The following is a 27,621-nucleotide window of genomic DNA, read 5'->3' as shown; positions in this document are numbered from 1 at the left end:
AAATTATTTTTCCTTTCAATTTTAAAAGCCATGTTTGGATTTAATATCTCTTTATTTTCTATACTCATTTTTGATCAATACATTGGTCTTCTGTTTGTTGACCTTAATATCAGCTACTTTACTAAAAGTCTTTAACTTCTTCATTAATTGTTCATGGGGGGGGAAGCCATTACATATAGGTTTTGACACTTATTTCCATTTTAAGCATCACAGTTTAAAGCAGTGATGGTGAACTAATGGCACGCGTGCCAGAGGCGACGCTCAGAGCCCTCTCTGTGGGCATGCCTGCCGTCACCACTAGCAGCTTGCACAGGTCCATTAGGCTACCGCCAGTGCCCAGAACAGCAGCCCTGCCCAGCACAAAGGAAGCAAAGCAGCCAGCTAGCAAGCTCAAGTTCAAGTGGTAGAGCATGCCCCTATGCACTCAGCCGCCCCTGCCTCGCCCCACAGCAATGGCACCCCCGCCCTACCCCCTGCAGGACGAGCCTCCTGCCCACTGCCCCACCCACCAGAAACCCCCTGGATCTCCCCCAATCCTGCCCAGCCCCCACAGGCAACCCCCCCATGAGCAACATCAAAGTGGCCACGCTTAGCCTGGCCATGCCCTCCAAATTTGCCATGACCACATCAGCCACGGCCACCCAGTGGGCCACACCCCCCCACCCCCATTGAGGGCACCACAATGCTGATGCTGCCCTGGCACTTTGCTATAAATAAGTGGGTTTTGGGTTGCAGTTTGGGCACTCGGTCTTTAAAAGGTTCGCCATCACTGGTTTAAAGTTTTTTCTGTGGGAAACACACACTAATCACACTCTATAAGTTTTAGACACAAATCACATAAAATTCCAAAATAGGGTTGATGGAAGTTTTACAATGAGGAATAAGGTGGAGAAAGGACAAGGTTTGGTCAATCCATATTTCTTCAACATATCTGAAAATTATTTGCTTATTGGTCCAGTAGCTTCTCCTTCACCTGAGAAAAAGAGAGGAAAAAGAACGAGCAGCAGCTATTTATTTATTTATTTAAACAATTTACAGTATAAGGCTACCTACCTTGCTCGTATAATTGAGCGGCTCACAAAATATTAAATATACAATAATGCCCCCCCTAAAAAGTATAACAAAAGTCCACATCTCTGAACATGCAGTTATTCAACTCGGCTAATTAACATGGTGATTAAACACTTAAAAGAATGTCCTTATATGTAATTCTTTACATCAATATTTGTTATCTATATTAAAAATTTAAAGTATATATAGATGATATGTAGTGTCTGTTAGTATAACACATACAGGTATACAGGTAGTCTCAACATTTTGACCCTGAAAAAGCTACTTATGACCCAAATTCCAAATTTCAACCTCCGGGCCACCCCCAGATCATGTTGCCCAGCACTCAGCAAACAGCCCCCATTTACAGTTATTTGCAGCTCCCTGTAAGATCATGATTTATGATGTTTTTGCTGGAAACTGGCGTTTACTTCTGGTTTCTGGTAAAAATGTCCCATAGCGAACAATACTTTGCTTAATGACCTCTGTGTTTGTGGAGGTCATTGCATTGCAAACAAGGTAATAAAATCAGCTCTGGTCATGTGGTAACTTGCTTTATGACCCTCACAACCTATAATAATAATTGTGGGGCTCAATTACAGTTATAGTTTGAGGACCTGTATGACATGAATTACCATTAGTTTCATTAGACTACATTACCTTAATGGTTTACTTTTGAAGCAGGATGAGCAAATAACGTAGCCTCCAAATCATTCTGCCCACATTTTATAATAAAAGCAGAGCTTTGTGTGGATGATTGGATTTTTCTAAAGAGTTTATTGTTTGTCTTGATCCAAGTAGGTGTAAAATAGAAGTGGTAATCATAGAAAAAGAGTAAGTATACCTGCTCTAATTCCAAAGCTGACTCCTGCCAATGATCTTACTGATCAAGCATATTGCCTGTCTTATAGCAATGTAGGTGAACGGAGTCTCACAAATACTTTGCAGAGTGCTGGCAATTGTTTGAAGTGATTCATATGTGCTATTAGTTGTAATTGTTCAATACCTTATAAGGGGGGGGCAGGGTATCTTTTTCCAATGTGAGCAGGGATTGTTGCCAGTGTCTGGGAAATGCAGTGTACAATGATCAGTGTCATCACAGAAGCGGATAGGACTGACTTGGAGGCAGGGATAAGAGTGATTATCCTAAGATGTGCAAAATTTAGGAAAAGATTTCACACACACACACTTTATTTCTTTTTCTTGAAAATGTAAAAGAATGTTGTTCTGTTCACATTCAGAGATTTGTCAAATATGTTACTTGGGGAGTGGGGGAGCCCGGATGTGGCTTGTGATTTCCTATTATTGCTGTTTAAAAAAGGATTATTTTTCTCCATATTACACAGAAGAAAACAGGCTGAAGACTTCACTGTGAGTTCATGATAGTGGTGAGATGTCACAAAAGAGCTTCAGATTTACCCAAAAACTCCAAGAAAAATCAGCTGGCTGTTGTTTCTCACTCTTTGTTGTTGTTGTTGATAGCTGTGAAGTTGTGTCCGACCCATCACGACCCTATGGACAACGTTCCTCCAGGCCTTCCTGTCCTCTACCATCTTCTGGAGTCCATTTAAGCTCACGCCTATTGCTTCAGTGACTCCATCCAGCCACCTCATTCTCTGTTGTTCCCTTCTTCTCTTGCCCTCAACCTTTCCCAGCATTAGGCTCTTCTCCAGTGAGGAGAAGAGGTGGCCAAAGTATTTGAGTTTTAGCTTCAGGATCTGGCCTTCTAAAGAGCAGTCAGAGTTGATCTCCTCTAGGACTGACCGGTTTGATCGCCTTGCAGTCCAAGGGACTCGCAGGAGTCTTCTCCAGCACCAGAGTTCAAAGGCCTCCATTCTTTGGCACTCAGCCTGTTTTATGGTCCAACTTTCACTGCCATACATTGCAACTGGGAAGACCATAGCCTTGACTATACGCACTTTTGTTGACAGGGTGATGTCTCTGCTTTTTAGTGTGCTGTCTAGATTTGCCATGGCTTTCCTCCCCAGGAGCAAGCGTCTTTTAATTTCTTGGCTACAGTCCCCATCTGCAGTGATCTTGGAGCCCAGGAAAATAAAATCTGTCACTACCTCCATTTCTTCCCCATCTATTTGCCAGGAATTGAGAGGGCCGGATGCCATGATCTTGGTTTTCTTAATGTTAAGTTTCAACCCAGGTTTTGCACTCTCCTTCTTCACCCGCAACAAGAGGCTCTTTAGTTCTTCTTCACTTTCTGCCATTAGAGTGGTATCATCTGCATATCTTAGGTTGTTGATATTTCTTCCGGCAATCTTAATTCCAACTTTTGATTCATCTATCCCTGCCTTTCTCATGATGTGCTCTGCATATATGTTAAATAGGCAGGGCGACAGTATACAGCCTTGCCGGACTCCTTTCCCAGTTTTGAACCAATCAGTGGTTCCGTATCCAGTTCTCACTGTTGCTTCTTGACCTGCATATAGGTTTCTCAAGAGACAAATAAGATGGTCTGGTACGCCCATCTCTTTAAGAACTTGCCACAGTTTGTTATGATCCACACAATCAAAGGCTTTAGCATAGTCAATGAAGCAGAAGTAGATGTTTTTCTGGAACTCCCTAGCTTTCTCCATGATCCAGCGTATGTTGGCAATTTGATCTCTAGTTCCTCTGCCTCTTCGAAATCCTGCCTGTACTTCTGATAGTTCTCGATCCACATACTACTGAAGTCTAGCTTGTAGGATTTTAAGCATAACTTTACTAGCATGAGAAATGAGTGCAATGGTGCAATAGTTTGAACATTCTTTGGCACTGCCTTTATTTGGAATTGAAATGTAAACTGATCTTTTCCAATCCTGTGGCCACTGTTGAGTTTTCCAAATTTGCTGGAAGATTGAGTGTAGCACTTTTACTGCATCGTCTTTTAAGATTTTGAATAGTTCAGCTGGAATACTGTCACCTCCACTAGATTTGTTGTTGCTCAGCTTTTCTAAGGCCCACTTCACTTGACATTCTAGGATGTCTGGCTCGAGGTCAGTGACCACCTCATTGTGATTATCAGGGATGTTAAGCTCATTCTTGTATAGTTCTTCTGTGTAATTTTGCCACCTCTTCTTAATCTCTTCTGCCTCTGTTAGGTCCCTGCCATTTTGGTCCTTTATCATGCCCATTTTTGCATGAAACGTTCCCTTCATCTCTCCAATTTTCTTGAAAAGATCTCTGGTCCTCCCTATTCTATTGTTTTCTTCTATTCCTTTGCACTGTTCATTTAAGAAGGCATTCTTATCTCTTCTAGCTATTCTCTGGAATTCTGCATTCAATGGGGTATATCTTCTTTTTTTCTCTTGCCTTTTGCTTCCCTCCTTTCCTCAGCTATTTGCAAAGCTTCCTCGGACAGCCATTTTGCTTTCTTGTATTTCTTTTTCTTTGGGATGGTTTTGGTTGCTACCTGTTGTACAACATTGCAAACCTCTGTCCATAGTTCTTCAGGCACTCTGTCTATCAGATCTAATTCCTTAAATCTATTTGTCACCTCTACTGTATATTCAACAGGGATATGATTTAATTCATACCTGAGTGGCCTAGCGCTTTTCCCTACTTTCTTCAGTTTAAGCCTAAACTTTGCAATGAAAAGCTCATGGTCTGAGCCACAGTCAGCTCCTGGTCTTGTTTTTACTGACTGTATAGAGCTTCTCCATCTTTGGCTGTAGAGCATATAGTCAATCTGATTTCTGTGTTGACCGTCTGGTGATGTCCATGTGTAGAGCTGTCTCTTGGGTTGTTGGAAAAAAGTGTTTGCTATGACCATTGTATTCTCTTGACAAAATTCTATCAGCCTGTGTCCTGCTTCATTTTGTACTCCAAGGCCAAACTTGCTTGTTATTCCGGTTATCTTTTGGCTTCCTACTTTAGCATTCTAATCCCCCATGATAAGAACATCATTTTTTGATGCTAGTTCTATAAGGTGCTGTAGGGCTTCATAGAGCTGGTCAATTTCATCCTCTTCAGCACTGGTGGTTGGGGCATAGACCTGGACTACTGTGATATTGAATGGTTTGCCTTGGATTTGAACTGAGATCATTCTGTCATTTTGAGGACTGTATCCCAGTATTGCTTTTCCTACTCTTTTATTGACTATGAAGGCTACTCCATTTCTTCTGAGGGATTCTTGCCCACAGTAGTATACCTGATGGTCATCTGAATTAAATTCACCCATTCCTGTCCATTTTAGTTCGCTGATACCTAAGATGTCGATGTTCGGTCTTGTCATCTCTTGTTTGACCACGTCCAGCTTGCCTTGATTCATGGATTTTACATTCCAGGTTCCTATGGAGAAAAAGTCTTTACAGCATCGTACTTTCCTTTCACCACCAGATACATCCACAGCTGAGCATCCTTTTGGCTTTGGCCCAGTCGCTTCATTCTTTCTGGCGCTACTAGTACTAGCCCTCTGCTCTTCCCCAGTAGCATATTGGACGCCTTCCGACCTGAGGGGCTCATCTTCCAGCGTCATATCGTTTTGCCTTTTGGTACTGTCCATAGGGTTTTCATGGCAAAGATACTGGAGTGGGTTGCCATTTCCTTCTCCAGTGGATCACGTTTTGTCAGAACTCTCTGCTATGACCTTTCCGTCTTGGGTGGCCCTGCATGGCATAGCTCATGGCTTCATTAAATTACGCAAGCCCCTTCACCACGACAAGGCAGTAATCCATGAAGGGGCTCTCACTCTACTGCTCCCAAATATCCCAAAATTTGGTGATACAGGTGTAAGAATAAATACTTACCTGGCTTCAATGTCCTGGGAAGAGGTAGAACTTTTTAATCAGGGTGGTTCTGTCCTTTGAGGGCATCTGACATGGGTTACTTGCAAAGTGCTGCAACACCTGCAAGATGGAAGACACAGAAACAAAAGCTGGTGAGTGCATGTCCAAATCAGTCACCTAGCCCCATCTAAAAGTTAGTAACCCATAATATATTTTATGGCCAACTAGCATGGGACAACTCACTGTGGGACAAGTTACACTAATATGAAAGAAATGATGGAACAAAAACATTAAAGAAAGAATGCAAAAGGAGGGACAGAATGAAATGTAAATGCCAAAAATTAAAATATTTTTTTTATTATTTTAAATAACTAAATTGAATTGTTAAATTGTCCTGCAGCGAGTTGGCCATGGTGAGTTGTCCCACAGCAAGCTGGCTGTGGAGAGTTGTCATTCCAATTCCAAAGTAGGTCTTTAATGAAAGAACTTCATTCCACACATGAGCCTTGTGTAGAAAGACTACCTTCCGGAAGACCTCTTCCAAATTGCAATTCCAGGCATGTTTCTTGATAGTATCTATTAGCTGGGTGATGAAGAGTGATCCACTTTTAGGGTCTCTCCAGGATAAATGATCTAAACAGACAACGATTAAGCAGTTATTCTTCACAATGTCAGACTTCATTCTCTAAATTTTAAACCTATACAGATAGTCTTCGACCTATTACAGTAATAGAACCTGCCCTTTACAGTCGCAAGTGGTGATGGCCATTAAACAAGATGGCCTCACTTAACAACCAGCATCCCCTACTCTCCCTGAAGCAGTTGTTAAATGAACATTGGGTCATTAAACAGAGCAGAGCTTCAGCGGTGGGGAAGGCCCTGAGAGATCTAATGCAGACCCCAGCCCACTTGCCTTCAGTGTCCCAAGACCTCCCCCACCTCTAAGTTACCCTATCGTCCTGCCCCTCATCATCTTTACAGCCCTTGGGCCTCCTTCCCCCCTTCACCAGGTTACCACAGGCTTTCCCCAGGAGCCCGCAGGGCTTGGCCTTCATCCCATCTCTCATTATGCATTTACCTTTTGAAGATTTCTAAAGGTTTTCTCAGTGCTGTACAGATCATATGAGGGAAGCAGAATGGAGCACTCTTAAAAGAAAATTGCCAAGAAGTGGTCCAAAGCAGGATAGAAATGATAAGAATTGCTGCCTTAGCAATACAGGCATTTAGTTGACAAAGCTGTCTGTCAGAGATTGGCAACCAATCAGTTAAGAAAACCTGATCTGGACCTCTTTTCTAAGTATCAGAAATTCTCTGGCAAGCTCGCTGCAAAAGGCCGAGTCATTCATTCAGTTTACAATAAATTGTGGGTGTGAATGGCAGCTACATCCCAGAGGCAGCCATGCAGCCAGGGATGAGTGGCCTGCCCTGCTTCCCCAATACAAGGTCTGGAGTAAGTATATGATGGGTATGAGTAGGGAGGGAGCAGGCCCAAGGCCTATGGGGACTTAGCAGGGTGCCCTGGATAACTTATGGTTCAGTTACTATAAAATGGATTAGTTCATACTACATATGATACTCATCTTTGTTCATGCTGATCAGATTTCTGGTAGCTAACATTATTAGGCAGACCCAATCTCTTTGGGTGGTATGTGGTTCAATGTATTGTCAAATCCCCAAATCTATCTACCTCACAGGATAGATAGGATTGTTGTAGTGGTGAAAAAGAGGATAAAGGAGTATTACTATGTTTTTTGCCATGAGTTACTTACAAAATAATAAAAGTGGGATTAAAAAATCTAATAAATGACTGAATAAATGATTAGGCCTTTTGCAGCGAGCATGCCAGAGAATTTCTGGTACTTAGAAAAGAGGTCCAGATCAGATTTTCTTAACTGTGTCAATGCTGCAAACACTGACATGTTTTTGCACTGACAATATAAGAGACAGCCTGTTATTTTAATTGTTTCAGTTGGGAGGGGGGAAGAGGAAGATTGTACTTTCAAGGCCATCTGAACCTAAAGAAGATAAGACCTTGGCGGGATTCTTTAAATCAATTGGAGAACATGATTAATGACAAAATTAGAAAGGTAGAGAATTGTGTTTTAATATATTGTGCAAGGGGCAGAGATTTCAGATTCCAGCTTCCTTCGAGCAAGCATTTGCCGGTATATTAGGCTAATAAAGGACTTTTAAGGTAAACAATGCCTCAGAGTCACTTGAAAAGCCCATACGTCAGAAACCTGACAAACTAATTGGTTGCCAATCTTTGACAGACAGCTTTGTCAACTAAATGCCTTTACTTCTCATTTCTGTCCTGCTTTGGACCCTACTTAGCAATTTTCTTTTAAGAGTCTCTTACCAGGGGTGGTGGAATATAGGCAGATGAAGTCACTCTCCACATGGATTTTCTGAACAGCATCAGTCTGCAACTGCTTGGTGCATGAATCAGACTGGAGAGAGGCAGGAGCAGATGTAGCTGAGTCTTCCTCAGTTTCCATCAAATACCCTCGTTGCTCTGGAGAAAAAAATGGGGGAATCAACAATTATCATCAAAAGCCTCTGACAGAACAGAGGTTACTCACACATGGCTTTACGTTCGTCACAAAAGTACATCATAGCCTTTGGTTCCTGACAGGGTTCAATGAGGTGAACTCCCAAGTTTAAGATAAGGTTCAAAGTTAGTTTTTCCCAATTATTGTATTGCCATTTATGAAAAGTCATGATCCCAACACACTTGAATATTATTCAAACAGATCTTGTGGAGATAAATACAACGAGCAGTAAATACAAATCAGTTTGCTAAAAGCAAATGTTGGTCTAGAGCAGAGGTGGGGAAATAGGGTCCCTTTATGACTTGTGGACTTCAACTCCCAGAATTCCTGAGGCTGTATGGCGGGCTCAGAAATTCTGAGATTTGAAATCCAGAAGTCATAAAAGGGCCATAGTTCCCCACCTCGGTCTAGAGCACGGGTGTCAAACTTGCCACATCATGGGATGTATTGCAACTCTTTTTGCATTGCCGGCAATGGGTGGGCGTGGCTTCAGTATGATGAAACCAGCCTGTGGGGTGGCAGTTTGACACCCCTGGTCTAGAGGTTGCTTTGTCTAGTTAAGACCAACAGTTCCTGCAAGAGGCTATATATTCCTGCCAAACATTTGTCTGCCTTCTCCCCTCCCAGATCTCAACTTCAGCAACCTACCACCACGACATGCTTGAATAATGACCACCTTGGGCTTTCCCCTCAAAGCTGGGCAATTTATGTTGTTGAAGGTGGAGAAGATAGTTTTGATGGAGAAGATGTCAGAGTGTCTGCCTACTGAATTGACTCCATAAAGGCTGTCCAGCTGGCCATGAGACATGAGTACTACAAACATGCCATCTGAAGTCTTGTGTTCTTCCCGAGCTGCAAAATTCTTCAAGCAAGTGGTTATTTCCTGAAAGCAAAGAAAGGGGAAGGTGAGTCAGGAGTGGAAGTGCAGTTTCTAGCTAACTCTGCACTCATTATTAAAATGGAGAAGAATGGAGATACCTTCTTGCAAGTGCACTATATTTTAATATTATTCAAGCTTAGTAAAAATTCAGTGCAGAAACAACTTCCAGCTTTTTCTCTCTAGATCTGAGTGGGAGGGCTATGCAGCAAATCTCCATATATGAAATTTGTGAACACCATCACAAATCTCCAATATGTAGATGGGGGGTGGGGAAGGGCCTATCTTCATGGGTGAATGGAAGGCTGACCTCATCATGCCCTCCGAAAGAAAACACTCTGGCCAATATCCTCAGTGGAAAGTTAGCATCCTCAACTGTTTTTTTGGAGAAACAATTATGAGAGATGAAAAAGAAACAATATGCTGGCATTTGAAATTGAAAAAGGTATCAATCCAGACGTATTGTTTTCCTTATACTAAATTAGGTATAAACAACTTGGTAATCTACAGTTCTTTGGAGCTGAGGTCCCATCAACACCAACCAGTATGGCCATGAGCCAAGACTTTCTGGGTTTATAATTTAAAACATCTACGAGGTATTAGATTATCATCATCTGTGCTAAATATTATTGTATAGATAGCAGTTTAACAAGATTGCCATGCTTTATTCAGTTTTGAAGCTGCTAGGTCCAACTGACTGTGGGTGACCAGAGTTAATACACATACCATATTAAAGGGCAAAATCAAAACTTCCATACCCATATATGGTATAGGGTTTCCTGCCTGAGCAGGGGGTTGGACCAGAAGACCTCCAAGGTCCCTTCCAACTCTGTTATTCTATTCTATTCTATTCTATTCTATTCTATTCTATTCTATTCTATTCTATTCTATTCTATTCTATTCTATTCTATTCTATTCTATTCTATTCTATTCTATTCCATTCCATTCCATTCCATTCCATTGCATTCCTTGAATGTTTAGCTTTCACTTAGTCACTAATTTTTTTCCCTTGAGTAACAAATTGAATTTTACTCTTTAAACATAACTTTTTTTTTACCTGCGAGTTTAAATTGGTCCTTATTTCCACTTTGTAGCCCAGATCTTCTAGGAGAAGTGTCATCTGTTCCAAGTCTACCTCAGCCCCATTTCTAAAATCCAAGTAATCGAATTTGATATTGCAGATGATCAAAGCCAGGCGTGTACGAGTCCTGGGATCACTGATAGGGTAGATCTGCATGGGGAAACAAAAGTGATTCCCATCCTGAACTATAGTTACGCCAAGCATTCATCTAGCTTAGGGCTCTTCCAATTCTTATCAATCTTTAGTCAGTGTTGGGGGATCCTGGAAACCAGTTCAGTAACATCTGAATAATCTTGTTGGCACTGCAAAATCTACAAACAAGGCTGAAAGATACAATGGTTTTGCTAATTACTCAGAATTTAGTGTTGAGATTATTTGAATCTAAAGATGCATTCCACTTAACCATAAAAATAAAATTGTTAAACCAGACCCAAAATAAGTATGACTTCCAGTTTGCTATAGTGGGTGGCTAGCTACTTGAGGAAACCCACAAGCCTGATTTGAAGGCAAGACTTCCCTTTCCTTCCCCTTCCTGTAACCAGCAGCAAATATTCAGAGGACATGGCAATTCTATGAAGCCACAGAGTCCATGAGTTGTTTACTTTTAAAGCTAATGAAGGTATTGTGGTCACATTATATTTAAAGGTCCCTTAGTTTCATGTTTTATTGGTTGTCAGATATAGAACAGAGGAATCCCAACTCATTTTTCTGCTTTAGAAATAAAACAAGGTAATATTTCCAAAAGCCAGGATGAAGAGAATTTAAGAAATATTCAAAATTCCTGCTACAAAAGATGAATTTTCAATTCACATCTGTGGCAATCTTTACAGCAGCTACTGAGTGCAATGAAGTGCAGTATTTAAGCTCAAGTCTTGGATAGATCCAACTAGCTCTGCCAACTCACCTCGGTGCCTTCTGTAGTCTGTATTTGCTGAAATACATTCTGAGGACAAAGCCTGATCCCGCTTTTAGATTCCAGGAACTGGACTTCTTTCTTTGAGATGTTACCTTGGTGAGAGGAAAGTTGAACACCAGATTCAGCTTTTTTTTACCACAGTGAATTATTAAATATCACTTGGGTCAGCTTTGGACCTTTTAAATTGCTAAATTACAGCCCCTAGCAGCCCATCAGAAGGGCATTGGGAATTGTAGCACAACATCACAGGGACACTTGTTTTCTTGTCAGCGCCAAGAGGAACTAAAATCACTTTGTAATTAGCAAGTCTGGGCCCTGAGAAAGAGCATGTCCTCCTGCTCATTGACTCCACTGCCATAGCAGATCTAAAAAAAATATGCAGAAAATTATGCAACATGGATAGAGCTGCTGGCAAAGGATAGCTGTGAAGACTTTGGCCTTTCCTCCACATTGCTGGTCTCCAAGAAAGCCTTCAAGATGCTAACGAGAAGCCTAGCAGATAACTTAACACCCAGCCTGAAGCCTACCAACCTTTCTGATTCTCATAGCCTAACTTCAGACCTATCCCTTAAAATTATTCATTTAAGAAAATGTATATGGCTGCCCAGCTCAGTTGAAATGAGCAATTGACAAAATCACACGAGAATGTTCTCACACAATTTTTGGAGGTTCCAGAGGCCCTGTAAGAGTGGGGCCCTCTCACGTGACTTCCAGAGGGTCCAGAAGCTGCGTAAGAGCACACCACAATCTGATGTGGCCTCTGCAGCCTCCAAAAAGCATGGGAAATTCTCAAATGGTTTTCTGAGGCTCCAGACACCGCACAAGAATGTTGTATGCTCTCACATGACCTCCGGACCTTCTGGAAATCGTGAAAGAGGACTCTACTCTCATGCAGACTCTGGAGCCTCCAGAAAGGGTACAAGAACGAAACATGCTTTCCTGTTCTTTTCAGAACAGGCCACGCAAGACAATTCTCCAAAGTTTCCAGGCCTCATGTGACCTCAGATAGAGAGACAAAGACAAATCAAAATTATTTGTTTATTTATTTATTACATTTATGTGCTGCCCATTTCACTATCCAAAGCAACACTTTGTTAAGAATTGTTTCTCCTTTGTCCGATGGGGAGGGCGTGACACACCAGCAGAGTCAAGTTAGGCTTTGTCTGAATTTTTGACACGCTGAGCCCAAAATGTTCACCATCACTGTCCTAATCCAAAAAAAAAAAAAAATCAAGGGAGAATTTTTATAAGATACAATGAAGCTAATTAAAAATTGGAAGGCACCCAAATTCCATGTACCTGTATCTTAGTATATAGAAACGTTCTTATGAATGTGCTATTAAAAAAACAAAAAAAAATCCATCTTATGATAAAGTTTCCTTTCAAAATGAGTTATTACACCAATGTGGCCAAACCTAACCAGCCCAAACAGTTTGGGGCACAACACAAAGCCTTTGCATGATTTCGGGCCAAGCAACTAAATTAGGGAGGAAGGGCAGTCATTTTGGCCCAAAGCTAGATGATATGCTATAAGATCACATGTACCAGCAGGAAAGTTTTGGAGATCCAGTTGTTCAGCTAAGAAAGTATCTCGGGTCTGGAGGAAGACAACAAAGCGGCGGCTAGCTTCAGGCCCCTTTCTTCTCACATTGTCGATCAAAATTCTTGCTTGGTCCTGCCTCTTATCTTTCGTATTCACTTCTTCCAGCTCTTCATCCTCCATGATTCTCTCACGGAGCAGATCATCCAAGAGCTGGCTGATGATAGCTTTGTTAACACGCTTTATAAACTCTGTGCGCACTTCCTCCAACTTCCGGTCTGTAAGGAAAGCAAGTGCATTTTTCTAAATTTATCACACTGACTTGAAGAATTGCAATTTTACTGAGACCCACTTACATTCTTTTTGTGTCAATTCAAAGTTACAACAGTGACCTGCATTCGCATTTACAATTGTTGAACAAGCTTTGCACTCGTGTGGTTGCAGTTTGGGCAATTGGCAACTGCTTGCGTTCACAGTTGGTTGCACCATCCTGCAGTCAAGTGATAGTAATTTGCAACTTTTTTTTTTGCTAATTTCTGGCAAAAAAACATGCCCATTGGAGAAGCTGGATTCATTTCATAACCACATGATTTGCATAACAATCACCATAAAAATCAGGCCTGATTCAACTTATAAATGCAACAACTTATGATATAAATTAGGGTCCCAATTGTGTTTGTAGCTGAGGACTACCTGTAATTTGTAGTGCTGACTCATAGATTCACATCTTACTGTAGCTATTTATATACTGGGTGTCTACTCTCACTGTACGTATAGATATGTGTACAAGAATGCCAGAAAGTGGTTTATTAGTGTAGTGTGCCATGCAAATCACAACACATGATTAATCACATTTGGATTCAGTGTGATGTATAAACCAGATTTGTGTCCGTGTGTGTGCTCTTTCTTTTCTCCAACCAGAAATATTGGAATTACAATTCCTATATCCCCCAAACAATATAAGTCTGGAAGATAGCTTTCTGATAAATAGGAGCAGGCAGTTAATATATAAACTAGTATATATTGTCTCAAATTAGCTCACTTTTCTGCCCAGAGAACCTGCAAGTAGTTAAGTCTGACCAATGACTGGATTTTATGTATTATAAAATTAACATACGTAGGATTCTGCAGAAAGTGAAAAAGGTGATGCTGGACTCTATCTAATCACAGACCCTTAGATCAGGGGTCTCCAACCTTGGCAACTTTAAGACTTGTGAACTACAACTCCCAGACTCACTTCCAGACAAAACAGAGTTGCAGTCCCCTCCCCATTTTGATTTTTTAAGAACATGTACTGGGCCCAGAGCATTCTTGAAAACACTAGTGTCTGTCCATCCATCCATCCATCCACCCACCCATCCAGTTATTCATTCAAAAGAAACAATAAAAATATCAGATGGAGCCAAGAACGTTGTGAATGCCAAAACATTTAGTGGGCATGTTGGTGCTTGCAGGCCATGCATTGTTGATTCCAGATATGTTCATACTGAGACATCTCATAAATACTGTATGGGAATTCTTTTTTTGTGGTGTGCAGATACTAGGGGCAATAGGAAAGGTCTTGACTTCCAATTACTGCATCACAAGTCATTGTGATGTTATACATGACACATCATCCTGTTGAAAAACTTTCATTTTGCTCTTAGTTGTTTTCCTTTGGGGCCTCTCATTCTTGGCGCTTACATCCTTATCCTAAAATTACTGGAAAGTTACATAAATAGCCACATCAAGGAACCAGGCCAGCAGTTGATTCAGGGTTAACTTCCCCTTGTTTTAAGTTTTGAACAATTAGTTATCAGGGATGTAAGGATGAAAGCTTTAATATTTTAGCAAAGAACACACCTTCTGGGAGGGCTATCTTCTATCAGAAGTGTGAATATGAGTAATCCTTGACTTACAACAGTTCGTTTCACGACCATTGAAATTTACGATGGAACTAAAAAAGTGACTTACGACCATTTTTCATACTTATGACCATTGCAGCGTCCCCATGGACACATGATTTACATTCAGATGCTTAACAGCTGGTTCATATTTATGACGATTGCAGTGTCCCGGGATCATGTGACCATCTTTTGCAACCTTCTAACAAGCAAAGTCAATAGGGAAGTCAGATTCACTTAACAACTTTGCTACTAACTAATTTAACAACTGCAGAGATTCACTTTTAACAAATGTGTCAAGAAAAATCATAAAATGGGATAAACCTCACTTAACAACTCTCTTGCTTAGTATCAGAAATGATGGGCTCAATTGTGATCACGCGGAGGACTACTGTACTTTGTGATCACGCGGAGGACTACTGTACTTTGTCGCTTGTTTTCTTGCTGCCTGCTAATGATCAGTGTACCTTTGTTTTCTGAAAGGGTATAAAAGCTATGCTAATTTGGGTATATATATCTCGATTTGTATTGTAGTCCAGAGAGGACAATTCTTTGGAACCAAACTGAATGCCACATAGGGGGACAGTTATGTTAATCTATATCTGAGGAAACAAGAGTGTTTGTCTACTCCTACACGCCTTATTTATTTATTTAAAAGATTTATATGACCGGGCAATCTATAAGCAACTCTGGGAGGCTCACAACGGCAATAAAACCAGTAACTATAAAACAGTCTCAAAACAATAAAACTCCTGCTCCTTAAATTTGCGAAGCCTCGCAATAAGCTCCACTTGTTCTCCTTCCATATCTATGCGATCCTCTCGCCAGCGCCTTGGTAAAATCCTGGTCTTTTTTGTTATACACGGGAAGGCAGCCAAAGCAACCCGGTTTAGGAAGAAAAGGTATTTTTGCGCGTTGCAAGACCCAGACTGGGTGGGGAAAGGAAGTTCCCTCCTTGCATGTTATACTGTAAAAAAAAAATGCAGCGTAAGAAAGCGAGAAGGAAACAGTAAAACCGCCACTCCCGCTCTTTCAGGATTTAAGGTTTTAAGAAAAAAAAAGGGAGGGTTTTTTAGAAAAACTATCTACCTATGATCTTACCTGCCATGACACCTCAAGATTCAGCTGATACTTGACAGCGATGACAGGGGAGCAAAAAGCTCACCATCAACAACAATTCCAACTCTGGGCAATTGTGAAAGTGAAAGAAACACAGCGATTATACGGCAATTGTTTCCTTTTCCCGCCCATGAATTGAAAAGGAGGGAAAAGCTGGCCCCAACCGCCGTGGCAGTATCCTGGAAATTTCTTATTTGGTAGCGTTTGTCCTAGCAAGCTGCAGGAAAGGAAACGCGGAAAACTGAGGCATTTCCTGGCACTGCTGATAAATCTGGCTTGTTCCCCAGTGCTTTCCCGATTCCCATGTCAGAACTGGAGGTTTGTGGTTTTCTTCTTCCCTTGTTCCCCCCCCTTCCTTTTATGCTACTCTTTTTTAGCTTGCAGACCAGGGAGGGAGATATAAACGTCTTCAAACGAAAGAACAGAACTGAAGAAGCTTCTTGAATGAAAAAGGAAACGTCTTCAAGGAAAGACAAAAGTCCAGTTGGCACTTTTGAAAAAGCACCTTTGGGACAGCCATGACCTGGATGGCTGAGAATCTCCACAGACATTCAAAACAAAAGAATGCTCTCTCAAAGTGGTGAACAAATTGTAAATTTTTTGAAAAATATATACCGTGAATAAACTACATATCACAGAGAAAACAGCTAGGATATTAACAGATTATTTAATTGCTTCCTCAACAAATACTGTAATCTGTTTCAAAATGATAAAAGGTTTGTGGCAGTCTTTGCATTCCACAACTGCCACATCAAAAAGAGAAATACTTCTTTCCTGTACTGTTCTCCACCTCTTCAATTATGTAACATAGGTTCTGATCCCAAACTCGTTAGGCCTTTTAAAAATACTTAAAAAATACAATTACTTTAAAAATATTTGAATCAAATTCAAAAAAATCAGGAAAAACTGGATTTCTAGTATTTTGATATGTTCTCTGGGACTGAGTTCATCAAGTACTTCTTAAAGAGAGCGATACTGCCTAAATGAGATGTTTTATTTGCTCACATTCTTCCCCCTTTGCTTTCTTCTTGCTGAAGTGTAAAGGAATCATTGTTTGCAAAGAATTGTCACTGCATTGGATAGAGATTTTATGCACTATGGCAGCTTGGTGTAGTGTTGAAGGTGCTGGGTCCCAAGCCTCCCTTAGACAGGAAAAGCAACTGGGTGACTTTGGATCGGTCAGACTCTTTGTCAGGCCAAGTCACCTCACAGGGTTCTTGTAGGGAAAAATAGATGGCAGGAATATTATATAGGTAGTCTCAATTTATGACCATAACTGAGCCCATAACTTCAGTCTTAAGTCATGACAGTTTATAAAGCGGGTCACCATATGGCTGGATCCAATTTTATGACCTTTTTTGAGGTAGCCATTAAGCAAATGTGGCAGTCATTAAGAAAACCCATTGTTCACTAAGGGATGTTTTTTTTTACTGGAAACCTGATGTAATGCAGACTTGTGGGAAAAACAAATTGCAGTCATGGAAACATCGAAAGCTGGCAATAGCTGTAAATGTGGGCCAGTTGCCAAGTGCCCAAAATATGGTCATGTGACTGCAGCCGGTGGAATATCAGAATTTCAAAACCAGGTCCTACTTTCAGGGTCTGTTGTAAGTTTGAAGGGTTACTATCCTAAGGTCATAAGTTGAGGACTACCTGTATAATCTATGTTTGCCACATTGAGTGATTTGTTAAAAAGGCAGATGTCAGGACCCACGGTGTAGTGTATGCCTTTAAAGCATACACGGAAATGTCAGCACAGCAGGGGGCTGGACAGCTCCAGGCTATAACCGTTTTGGCGGGAAAGCCTGAATAGGGCGAGTCGTTGACAGCCCCAGGGCATGGTCAGCTCTGGCGGGAAGCCAGGGTTTAAATCCATTTGCCACCTGCACTGGCGGGAAGCCCAGGTTTAAATCTATTGGTCACCATTCACCTGGGCAGGTATAAAGAGACGCCAGGTAACCCCTTTGCTCCAGCTTCATTTCTGACTCAATAAAGAAATACTACCCAGCTCAAGTGTCTGTCTCTCCGTTCAACCACGCGACATTGCACACTTCAAGCCCACATCTTAAGAAAGCAGAACTCTTGGAAACAATTTCTTCCAAGCAGGAACTTTTATTAAGAGTAGGTGATAGCTGGCATAATAGACAGGATCTGAGATTTCCCGCACAACGCAGTAGATTATAGTGTCCCCAAGCAGGACCACACCCCATAGATCGACCGCCCAAATTGGGATAGCCAATCCCCAAGTGTTAAGTCCGTTGTGGGAACTGGGGAGATAACATCGGCCTGTCTCCAGCTCACGCAGCAAGGGTCGGCAGCTTCTTCACACCTTTCTTTGAGAGTGTAGACATAAACCAGGCACTGATGTTGCATTCCTTATTTCCTCCTTTGTTCTTAACTGAGTTTAAAAGATAAGAGTCCAGAGAGAGAGATAATGCAGGAAACAGGATACAGACCCAATAAACAAAATAAAGGATTACATTGTAGCGAATGGAAGAAGTGAAAGTAATAGCCCTACAGGCACATCCCCTCTCCCCCTTGGAAATATGGTAAAACCCAGGAAAAGGTGGAATGAAATAGAAATGAAATAAAATAGGAATGGGTTTTGACATCAGGAAAAGATCAAGTAATAAATAACATCAACAATAATTCTGCAAAAAGCATGGAGCCATTTAAAGGCAGCCTTGATGGTTGCCAAGACTAAGATGGGAAACATTTTTTAACCTTACATTGGACCAGTCCATTCTACTAGAAATGTTGGGCAATCTGCAAATTGCTGGAAAAGACTACAGAAGATGGGTACTATCAAGGACAGGAGACGGCAGGAGTCATGTAACAGAATAACAATTCACAAATATCACTTATACTGTCATGTTATCAAATATTGTCACTATCACAAATACTGAGTAGGCAAAATGCTCACAAACTCCTTGCCATGGATTAATTTAAATCTCTCCTTTTAAAAGTGGTCTTCAATTATAATAAGCACAAAAATAGGCATTAAGTAAATAATTCATATTTAAAGGCCTGCTAAATAATCCAAACAATAGCACAAATATATAGCTGAAACTTATGTTTTCTTTCTTTCACCTTGAAGGACCAGCAGTAGCCTAAAGAGTTGATTATGACTGGTTTGTTACTACTTTGGATCAATCACTTTTAAAGAAGAACTAGACAACCTGTAGCCCATTGGGTCATGCTTTCAGAGATCTTTCCATTGCAAATCCATTACGTCTTCAACAGTAACAAAGCTAATATACTGTCTTCACTGGAAAGGTTGGGATACTTTCAGAGATGTATTGGCCTTGAAAATAGTCCACATTAAACTCTATAGTATAGTCAAACATCAGCATAGGAAATGTTTTATGACATATTACAGGTAGTCCTTGACTTATGACAATTGAGCCCAAAATTTCTGTTGCTAAGCGACAGTTGAGTTTTGCCCCATTTTACTACCTTACTGACTGCAGTTGTTAAATGAATGACTGCAGTTGTTAAGTTAGTAACACCCTTGTAAAGTGAATCTCGCTTCCCCATTGACTTTACTTGCCAGAAGATCACAAAAGATAATTGCATGCCGCCAGTGATGGGATACAAATATGTGAACAACCGGTTCTCTGTGTGGATGCCGCTTCTGGAAGTCCAATCTAGGCCTGGGCAACAAAAAAATTAACTACCGGTTCTGCTGAAGTGGTGCAAACCGGCTGAATCCCACCACTGCATGACTCCAGGACACTGCAACTGTCATAACTATGAATCAGTTGCCAAGCGTCTGAATTTTGATCATGTGACTATGCTGCAATAGTCATAAGTGTGAAAAACAGAAGCCACTTTTTTCAGTGCTGTTATAACTTTGAAATGTCACTAAGCGGTTGTAAGTGGAGGACTACTTGTATGTTCTGAACTGGTTTATGATAATTTTATGTCATAAAATGTTTTATAAAATTTACCATATTTCAATTCCAAGGGAGTTGCAGGTCCTGGATTTTGGATGAATCCTGCAAGTTAGCCCATCTGAGTTCCTTGGTTCAAAAATGGTTGCTGTATGATGTATTATTTTGCCCAGTTAAACATTACAGGAACAAAAGTTTTATTATTATATAGGTTGCCTAAAACAGCATGGATCCTTCTTGATTATAGATCTAGTGTTCTCAAGAATTATGGATTGGGGCTGTCTGAACAATTAAGAAACACTGGAGGATGAAATCTATATCTCACCTGGAGCAATGAATTGTCAGTGTGGTGTTTGCCAATATTTGGGGGTTTTGGTAGGGTTATTAAATAAATAAATAAAACATATATACATACATAGACCAGAGTTCCCTGTTAACCACAACTGGATTATCACATTTGTAATATGCTAAGAGGATGTGTAAGGGACACGGTGGCTCAGTGGGTTAGGACGCTGAGCTTGTTGATCAGGTCGGCAGTTTGGCGGGTCTAATCCCGAGTGAGCACCTGTTACTCGTCCCAGCTTCTGCCAACCTAGCAGTTCGAAAGCACGTAAAAATGCAAGTACAAAAAATAGGGAAGGTAACAGCGTTCCGTGCGCATTTGGCGTCTAGTCATGACTGGCCACATGACCACGGAGACGTCCTTGGACAAGCGCTGGCTCTTTGGCTTTGAAACGGAGATGGGCACCGGCCCCTAGAGTTGGAAACGACTAGCACGCATGTGCAGGGGAACCTTTACCTTTACCTATGAGGACATATTCCATTAAGTGGAGTCTGCATTGAATGATAGGCAGAACTGGAGTAAATGGTTGGTTGAGCCAAAGCCAAAAGTGAATGACTCCTCAGTTTTGCTTTATGACACTTCTGTTTTCTAACATCTCTCTTGTCTCTCATTCTCTGACTCCGACTCCCACTTCTAAGTCCTCCCAGGAGCAGATCATCAGGGAAGGGACTGACAATTTGACCAAACACTGAATGGATCACTTGCATGGAGCTTTTGAAATAAGACCATGAGCCACATACAACACTAAATCCAATGGGAAAACTTCCAATCTTGAGAGGATAGTTTGCATAGATCTGTACAGAAATCTTACAGTGGATGGAGTGCAAGAAAGTTGCAAATGGCAGTGATGAATTCTTGGGGTTGATCCGCATGAACCCAGTGCCCTGCATTGGGAATATGCTGGATTTCAGCATCAGGAAAGAGCCGCTTGATCTCAGAGTAGTTATTGGAACTGCAGAAAAGTAGACACAGAAAGTGGGAAGGAAACAGAAAAAAATTGGAGTAACAACTTTGTGGCATTTATAAATTGTATCAATCAATATAATATGATAATAAAATAACTTGTTTGTACTATATAAAGTATAGGTAACTAGTTGTTTGTGAATGAGAGAAATTAAAAGGCAGTAAAAAAAACTTAGTGAAAAAGGACCTTATGATTTCAACTGACCCTAAAAAGCAAGGTGCAATGGTAGACCATTCTGGAAACCAAAGTTAAACAGCAAGTCTATGATAGAAACATCCACCAGATCTAAACTTCCAAACTATCTTTGGTCTAGCTGTGCAAAATACAATTCAGATTAAATCATGCCTATGTGTAAAAGTATCATCTGCAGACACTCAGCAAGACTAATTTACCTTTTGGGGTATGTAGATTATAGCCTACTGTTTACTGAAAATTGTTTGATATGCAATGTAAAAAGATTTCAGGCTGCAACCCTGCAGATATTATTTTAAATGAAGCTCCAAATCTCTTACCTAATATAGCCAGATTTGGAACCCCCAAGAAACAGTGTAGGCCCTAAATAAGATGTCTGGAAGTCAGGAAAACTGAGCAGGTCATTCAGATGTTGTGAAATGGCCTCTAGATTCACACGCCATACAAATTGGTCCTCAGCATTCACTAGGTTGGTAAGTAGAAAGTTGAGGATAGTTGGGTCCTACACAGAAAAAAAGTAAAAGCACTGGGATGATGGCTTAAATGTGACACATAATCCTTGGGCAGTCATTTTGTGTGACTACATCCAAATAAAGCTGAATTTGGTAAACTGATTTACGTGTTGTACATGGCCAGCTCTGAAGAATAATAAATTCTGTTTAAAACAATACCACACTAGCATATATCAGCACTATGATGATGCCTTAAATGTGAAACATAATCCTTGGGCAGTCATTTTGTGTGACTACATCCAAATAAAGCTGAATTTGGTAAACTGATTTACGTGTTGTACATGCCCAGCTGTGAAGAATAATAAATTCTGTTTAAAACAATACCACACTAGCATATATCAGCACTATTTCTTGTCCCACACTTTCGCATGCCTCAGAAAGGTGAAGTAGCTTGGATCTGAAATGTATAACGTGGGCTCTCTGACAAAAACACTTTACCTGAATAGTTGGGCGCAGTTGTTCTTCGGCCATACGATGTGCAGTGGAACGAGGAATACCTCTAGGGATATCCACTGCTTTCATGGCAGCAATGAAATCCTGAAAGCCACTGAAATATTTTGTTAGGCTAGGACTGATGTCAACACACACTAAGCGCTCCACCAGGTCAGGCTGCAAAGGAACAAATGTGGGGAAAGAAAAAGGAGATCATAGAAATCATTGGCTGAAAGAGTTGTCACACTAGTCCCTATTTCAATCAATTAACCAGAATAGAGCTGGAAGGGACCTTGGAGGTCTTCTAGTCCAACCCCCTGCTCAAGCAGGAGACCCTATACCATTTCAGACAGGTGGCTGTCCAGTATTTTCTTAAAAATCGCCAGTGATATGAAGCAGCTACAATGTCTGAAGGCAAGCTGTTCCACTAGTTAATTGTTCTCGCTGTTAGGAAGTTTCTCCTTAATTCCAAGGTGCTTCTCTCCTTGATTAGTTTCCATTCATTGTTTCTTGTCCTGCCTTCTGGAAAATAAGTAGCCTAGCCTAGACTCTAATAAGAATTCTAAGGCAGATTCAGTGTAACAGACAATAATTGTTGTCTGATACATGGAATCAGTTTCCATCACAGACATTGTAAGAAGAAAGGGAATTGTGTTTCAAAGAAAAAGATGCATAACCTTACATCTGACAAGAATTTATGTCCTCTACCCCCTCTTCCAGAGGAGAATGAATGACCAACAGTTGCTACACCTATTCTGCAGCATGCTCTTCTAACTGAATGGAGGGACTAAAATAGGGAGAAATTATACTTAAAAATTGTAAAATTGGCTACATGTCTATTCTGCAATTGTTTCAAATCCCAGAAAATTAAGATGTTGGCTGTCCTTGTTAATTTAAAATAGAGCATATACATTTTGAGGAACTTCAGTTCTTGTCTGTGTGTTCTGAACTTGTACAACTGTTTAAGTCTAGGACTTTGTAACTAATTAAAAATAAGAATGGAGGAAATGTTTTTTAAAGCATCTTTTGCGTGCTGTGGCTTCAGACAAAAAATTGTTTTTTAAAGCCTGAATTGTAAAAACATAAATTATGCAAAATGAGATAATTTGCTGTCTTTTCTCTCCAAACTGGCCCTCCAGGTTTTCCAATGGTATATCTCATCACCTTCCCTTTGTTCTCACCTTTCTCAGCATGACAGACTCACCTAGAGAGCTAGGTCTTCACACAGTATTCCAAATATTGTAATTTGAGCCTGCAGATTTGTGCTTTAGGTGGCAACCTCAGATCAATTTGTTCTCTGATCAGTTTATTTTTACATTCATTATCCCTAGAAACTATACTATATTCTTCACGATATCGTATGACAGGATTCCCTAAGGGACAGTCAACTTTTGATATTTATTATATATAAATATTTGAGTTGCCATAGATATAAACTTCATGTCCCCCCTTCATGCCCATACACAAATTTCTGGTAATAAAATATTTCTATCTGCTAAACATCTACTTTTCCTCCTCTCTCAATAACCAACTCCCATTTTGTCTAATAAGCCATATTACTCCAATACCAACAGTAAAATACTAGAAGAACTAGTCAGAAATGCATACCCATTGTAGTGTGAATACCATAGCTGTCTTGCCGCCCATGCTGTGGCCAATTAAGACACACCTATTGAGATGTAGCTGGTTCAGAAAGAGATGGATGTCAGCACTCATTGCTTCATAGGTCATGATGGGGCTGTGGGAACTATCCCCATGGTTGCGGGCATCTACTGTTAGCACCTATTTGGACAAGAGAAGAGGGAAGCCAGCAGGTTGGCAAAGATAAGGCCATACTTACTTAAGAATCACTAGAACTATATTTCAAACAGATATGAGGAAATTATTATGATCCACCAAGGAACAGTCTAGCTGTTGAATTTTCCAATTTTCCTGGAGATTCTTCAAAGGTAGCCTCATTTAGTACACAGTTGTACTAGTCTAAAAGTTTAAACATAATATCACCAATATATAGGTGATTATTACCAGGTCTGACCAGCTCAGGAATTGCTGCAATGGATAGAATTGAAGAAGTTGCAGAAAAGCTTAATTACTATTTCCATCCCAGAGATTCAGGAACAGCTCTGGATCAAAAAAATTCTTCAAAGCTGCAAATCAGACCATGTAGGGCACGGGTGTCAAACTTGCCGCATCATGTGACGTGTCACAACATATCATGACTTTTTTTGCATTGCTGGAGCTGGGGTGGGTGCGGCCCCCACATGATGCAACTGGCCCGTGGGCCAGCATTTTCACACCACTGATGCAGGGGAAGTGTAGCTCCTTTTAATAGGTTGATTTTCCAAGTTTGCTTTTCTTCTCTCTTTCTCTTGCACAGTTGTAATATATTTATATTAAAACTATGTAAGATAGATAGTGAGAGAAGAAAACCATCCAAGATTTAAAAGAAGTGATTAATTTATAGCTTTGGGTTTAATTCCTGCCAAATATGGACTAATTTTGAATTATATCTTAGCTACATTTGCAGACTTCCCCAAAAAGGCATTGCATAAGATTTGTATTAAATTATAAAAATCAGAATAACTTGTAGGTTCAGTGTTGTAAAAGAGCAGAACAAATTATTTGAGATTTTTTTTGAGTTGCATTTCTCCCTTTTCATTCAATTTTATTTATTAAATTTATATGCCACCCATCTTGCTATCCAGAATGACTCAGTTTTGATGCATTATGCACTATTAAGCAATTGTAATCTTTTCAATATGGAAAGCTCATATTTTTGTACTCATTAAGTTGTGTCAGAGCATGAAATCTAATAAGGGAAATGTAGAGAAGTCGTTCAGATCAGTCCAATTCTACTTTCTCATTTAGCTTTCTCATTTAATGATTATGTGTGCCTTGTGATTAAACACCTTGTTTTTAATTAATGTCCTCCTTTTCTTATATACATGTACTTCCCTTGTTCTTCTTTGCAACGCTATCATAATCACGTCAGAATGTTTTAAGGTTGTTTATGAGACAGTGACATGATGAAGCTGCAGCAAGAGACATTAAAAAGAACAAAGACTTTCTGTTGTGTTGAATTTAGAGCTTCATAAAAAACATAAAAAGCTATGGATCACCTGAGACAGATTGACAAGTATTTTAGAATGTTCTGTTCAGTTATACAAAATTCTGGGAAAGAATTTCTGACTACAGTATTCAATATAAAAATGGCTCCTCATTTTTGGCCAGTAAGAACCCCCTCCCTGGCTGATCATGTTCCTTTTTTTACCCACCTTGCGACCAGTTTGGAGCACTAACTTTTTTACGACGGATGAAAAATTGGATTTGCTTCCAAACAGCCCATGTAAGAAAACAAGTGGAGGATCTGATGATGGTCCATCAAAAATGGCATAGGATAGAGGCACTGGCCTATAAATAAAACAAAAGCCATGATCAAGTTGATGGTTAGGCTAGCAGACCCAGACTGCAAAAATGCGGATAACCACAAAGTGGCAGATAGTAACACAGATATGTAGAAACCCTCCTTGCTGCCATTCCACAGCCTTAATTGTTTCAGCTAAGACTAGTAGCAAGTTTTGCAAGGTTTATAAAGACAAATTAATGTAAGGACAGATTTATGAATGACTATTAGCTAAAAAGAATCTCCAGGAAGATTCTAGAAGGAAGTGAGCTACTGAAAAAAAAGAGTAATTTTACTTGAGCCCTGCTTGTGGTTTTCCTTGCAAAATCTGGAAGCTTCTATAAGGACCAATAAAGTAGAATAAGTAGACCATAAATAAGCTTTTGGTTATTGATGCTCTATCTTTTCCCCTCAGGAGTCTCTGAGGCAGCTTACTAGCAACATAAATCCATTTCAAAGGAATCAATAAATAGCATTTTAAAAACAGAATCATCTAAAAATATTCTGCATTTATATGCTGCCATCTAGTGGTCTTATGTGTTTTCACAACCAAATTGGTAACCATTGTACATTTCAGGCAGGAAATAGACCATTTCTGCGGCCCCATCGCAGCTGACCGCCGAAAAAGGAGAGGCTATTGGGACGCCATCATTTTACTGTATATTTACAGACTGTCCTTTCCATCTCTATGATGACTACATCCGGTCAATGATCCTGACACAACCGGGAAGATGGAGGCTTCATGAACCAGGAGGTTCGCTCTACTCTTTTCAAGTTCTACCCCCCCTGCCGAGCTCTTACATCATGGCGCGGCTGGCGAGACTCTTTCTTTCCCGGGCTGTGATAGCGAGGCGGCATCGGAGTGTCTGAGCCCGTGCCCAGCGAAAAGCAGAACGCGGGAAGCCAAGAGCACGAAGCATCATTGGCCGGGCGTAGCGGTCACCAAGGTGACAGAGAGACTAAAATTAATGAAGGAACGTAGCCACGGATCTACTGCCGGGTCGGTTGCTAAGGTGTCAGATGCCATAGAACAGGGGTGGGGAACTGGCTCAGGAATTCTGGGAATTGAAGTCCACAAATCATAAAAGGGCCATAGTTCCCTATCCCTGCCATAGAAGAAAGTAATTCGAATGTCTTGCCCCTTCCGGCTTTGTTGGACATGCTCACTGAATCTTTTCTGTCACCAGAGGGAGTGACGAATGCCCTTATTCATGTCTGGTTGCTAGTAAAGCCGAGTTTGGGAATTACACAAAAACCTTTTTTTTCAAAGAATACTTTTATATAATATTGAATAAAATATTATATCGTGATAAAATATTGAAAATAATATTTTCAAAAAATACATATCAAATAACCAGAAAAACGTTATGATTGCGATCAATGTTTTTTTTTTTAGGAAACAAAATATTCCCCAGAAGTCATAAAGCCTCCTGGAAACTGAATCCCACGCCTGTTGACTGTAGGCAAATATATCGCGATCCTGAAGTGCAAATGCCATTGCTCTATTCCACAAGATACACCAACCTCATTTGTATCTCCAGTATTCCTCGGAAGTCTCCCATCTGAGAAGTAACCTTTTTGAGATAAATTCAGGTTGTTTCTAGGACAGGGGTTCCCAAGATATGGCCTGTGTACGCCTAGATGTCTATGACCTCTTCAAGTGGCCCACAAAGTCAAATACTTTAAATTTCTCAGTTTTAATTTCTAATTCAGTAAATATCAATAGATACAACCCACATATACCAAAACGTTTTGGGTCCTCAATCATTTTTAAGAATGTGAAGGGTCCTGATGTTGCCTAGAAACTCAGGCAACAAATTTATGTGGAGATGAAGATCTATTTCCTAAATTTGGGCGAGAAAAACACTTTTACCTCTGCAAAGTTTTTTTTTTTACCCATCCGAAAATACAAATCACCAAGTAATTCAGGCAAAAAAAGAAGCATCTACATGGGGGAGGGGTTAGCAAATCTTTTTATAGGGTATAGAGACAAATATTACATTTGTTATATGTGATGTGTCAGAAAGCAACAAATAAAACAGACATTTATTAAACATGAGTATTAAACAATAGAAAACATTGATCCTATTTCCCCAAATAGTAAATTTAGGAATTTTGACATCCCCTTCCAGTCCAATTGGTATCT

The 27,621-nt window shown here is 40.4% G+C and overlaps 2 protein-coding genes across 2 annotated transcripts; both read right to left on the bottom strand.

The window, feature by feature from the left end:
• Positions 1–592: 592 nt before the first annotated feature.
• On the bottom strand, positions 593–15,921 carry LOC310632411 (caspase-1-like). Its single transcript, XM_083349629.1, has 9 exons — positions 15,719–15,921; positions 12,740–13,012; positions 11,183–11,286; positions 10,255–10,428; positions 8,969–9,203; positions 8,128–8,283; positions 6,292–6,401; positions 5,790–5,888; positions 593–973 (listed from the first exon to the last, which is right to left on the bottom strand). Exons 1-8 carry the CDS (start codon positions 15,723–15,725, stop codon positions 5,796–5,798), a joined length of 1,152 nt encoding a protein of 383 aa, XP_083205755.1. The 5' UTR covers positions 15,726–15,921; the 3' UTR covers positions 593–973; positions 5,790–5,795.
• Positions 15,922–20,779: 4,858 nt separating this feature from the next.
• Positions 20,780–26,764, bottom strand: ABHD11 (abhydrolase domain containing 11; the record flags this gene model as incomplete). Its single annotated transcript, XM_083358764.1, has 6 exons — positions 26,277–26,764; positions 25,348–25,483; positions 23,681–23,854; positions 22,079–22,249; positions 21,449–21,630; positions 20,780–20,924 (listed from the first exon to the last, which is right to left on the bottom strand). Exons 1-6 carry the CDS (start codon positions 26,396–26,398, stop codon positions 20,780–20,782), a joined length of 930 nt encoding a protein of 309 aa, XP_083214890.1. The 5' UTR covers positions 26,399–26,764.
• Between the last annotated feature and the right edge of the window lie 857 nt (positions 26,765–27,621).

The sequence above is a fragment of the Vipera ursinii genome (genome assembly GCF_947247035.1).
Source record: "Vipera ursinii genome assembly, chromosome: 1".
Classification (NCBI taxonomy): Eukaryota; Metazoa; Chordata; class Lepidosauria; order Squamata; family Viperidae; genus Vipera; species Vipera ursinii.
The sequence above is the reverse complement of the archived record's forward strand: the minus strand, read 5'-3'. Positions and strand labels throughout refer to the sequence as shown.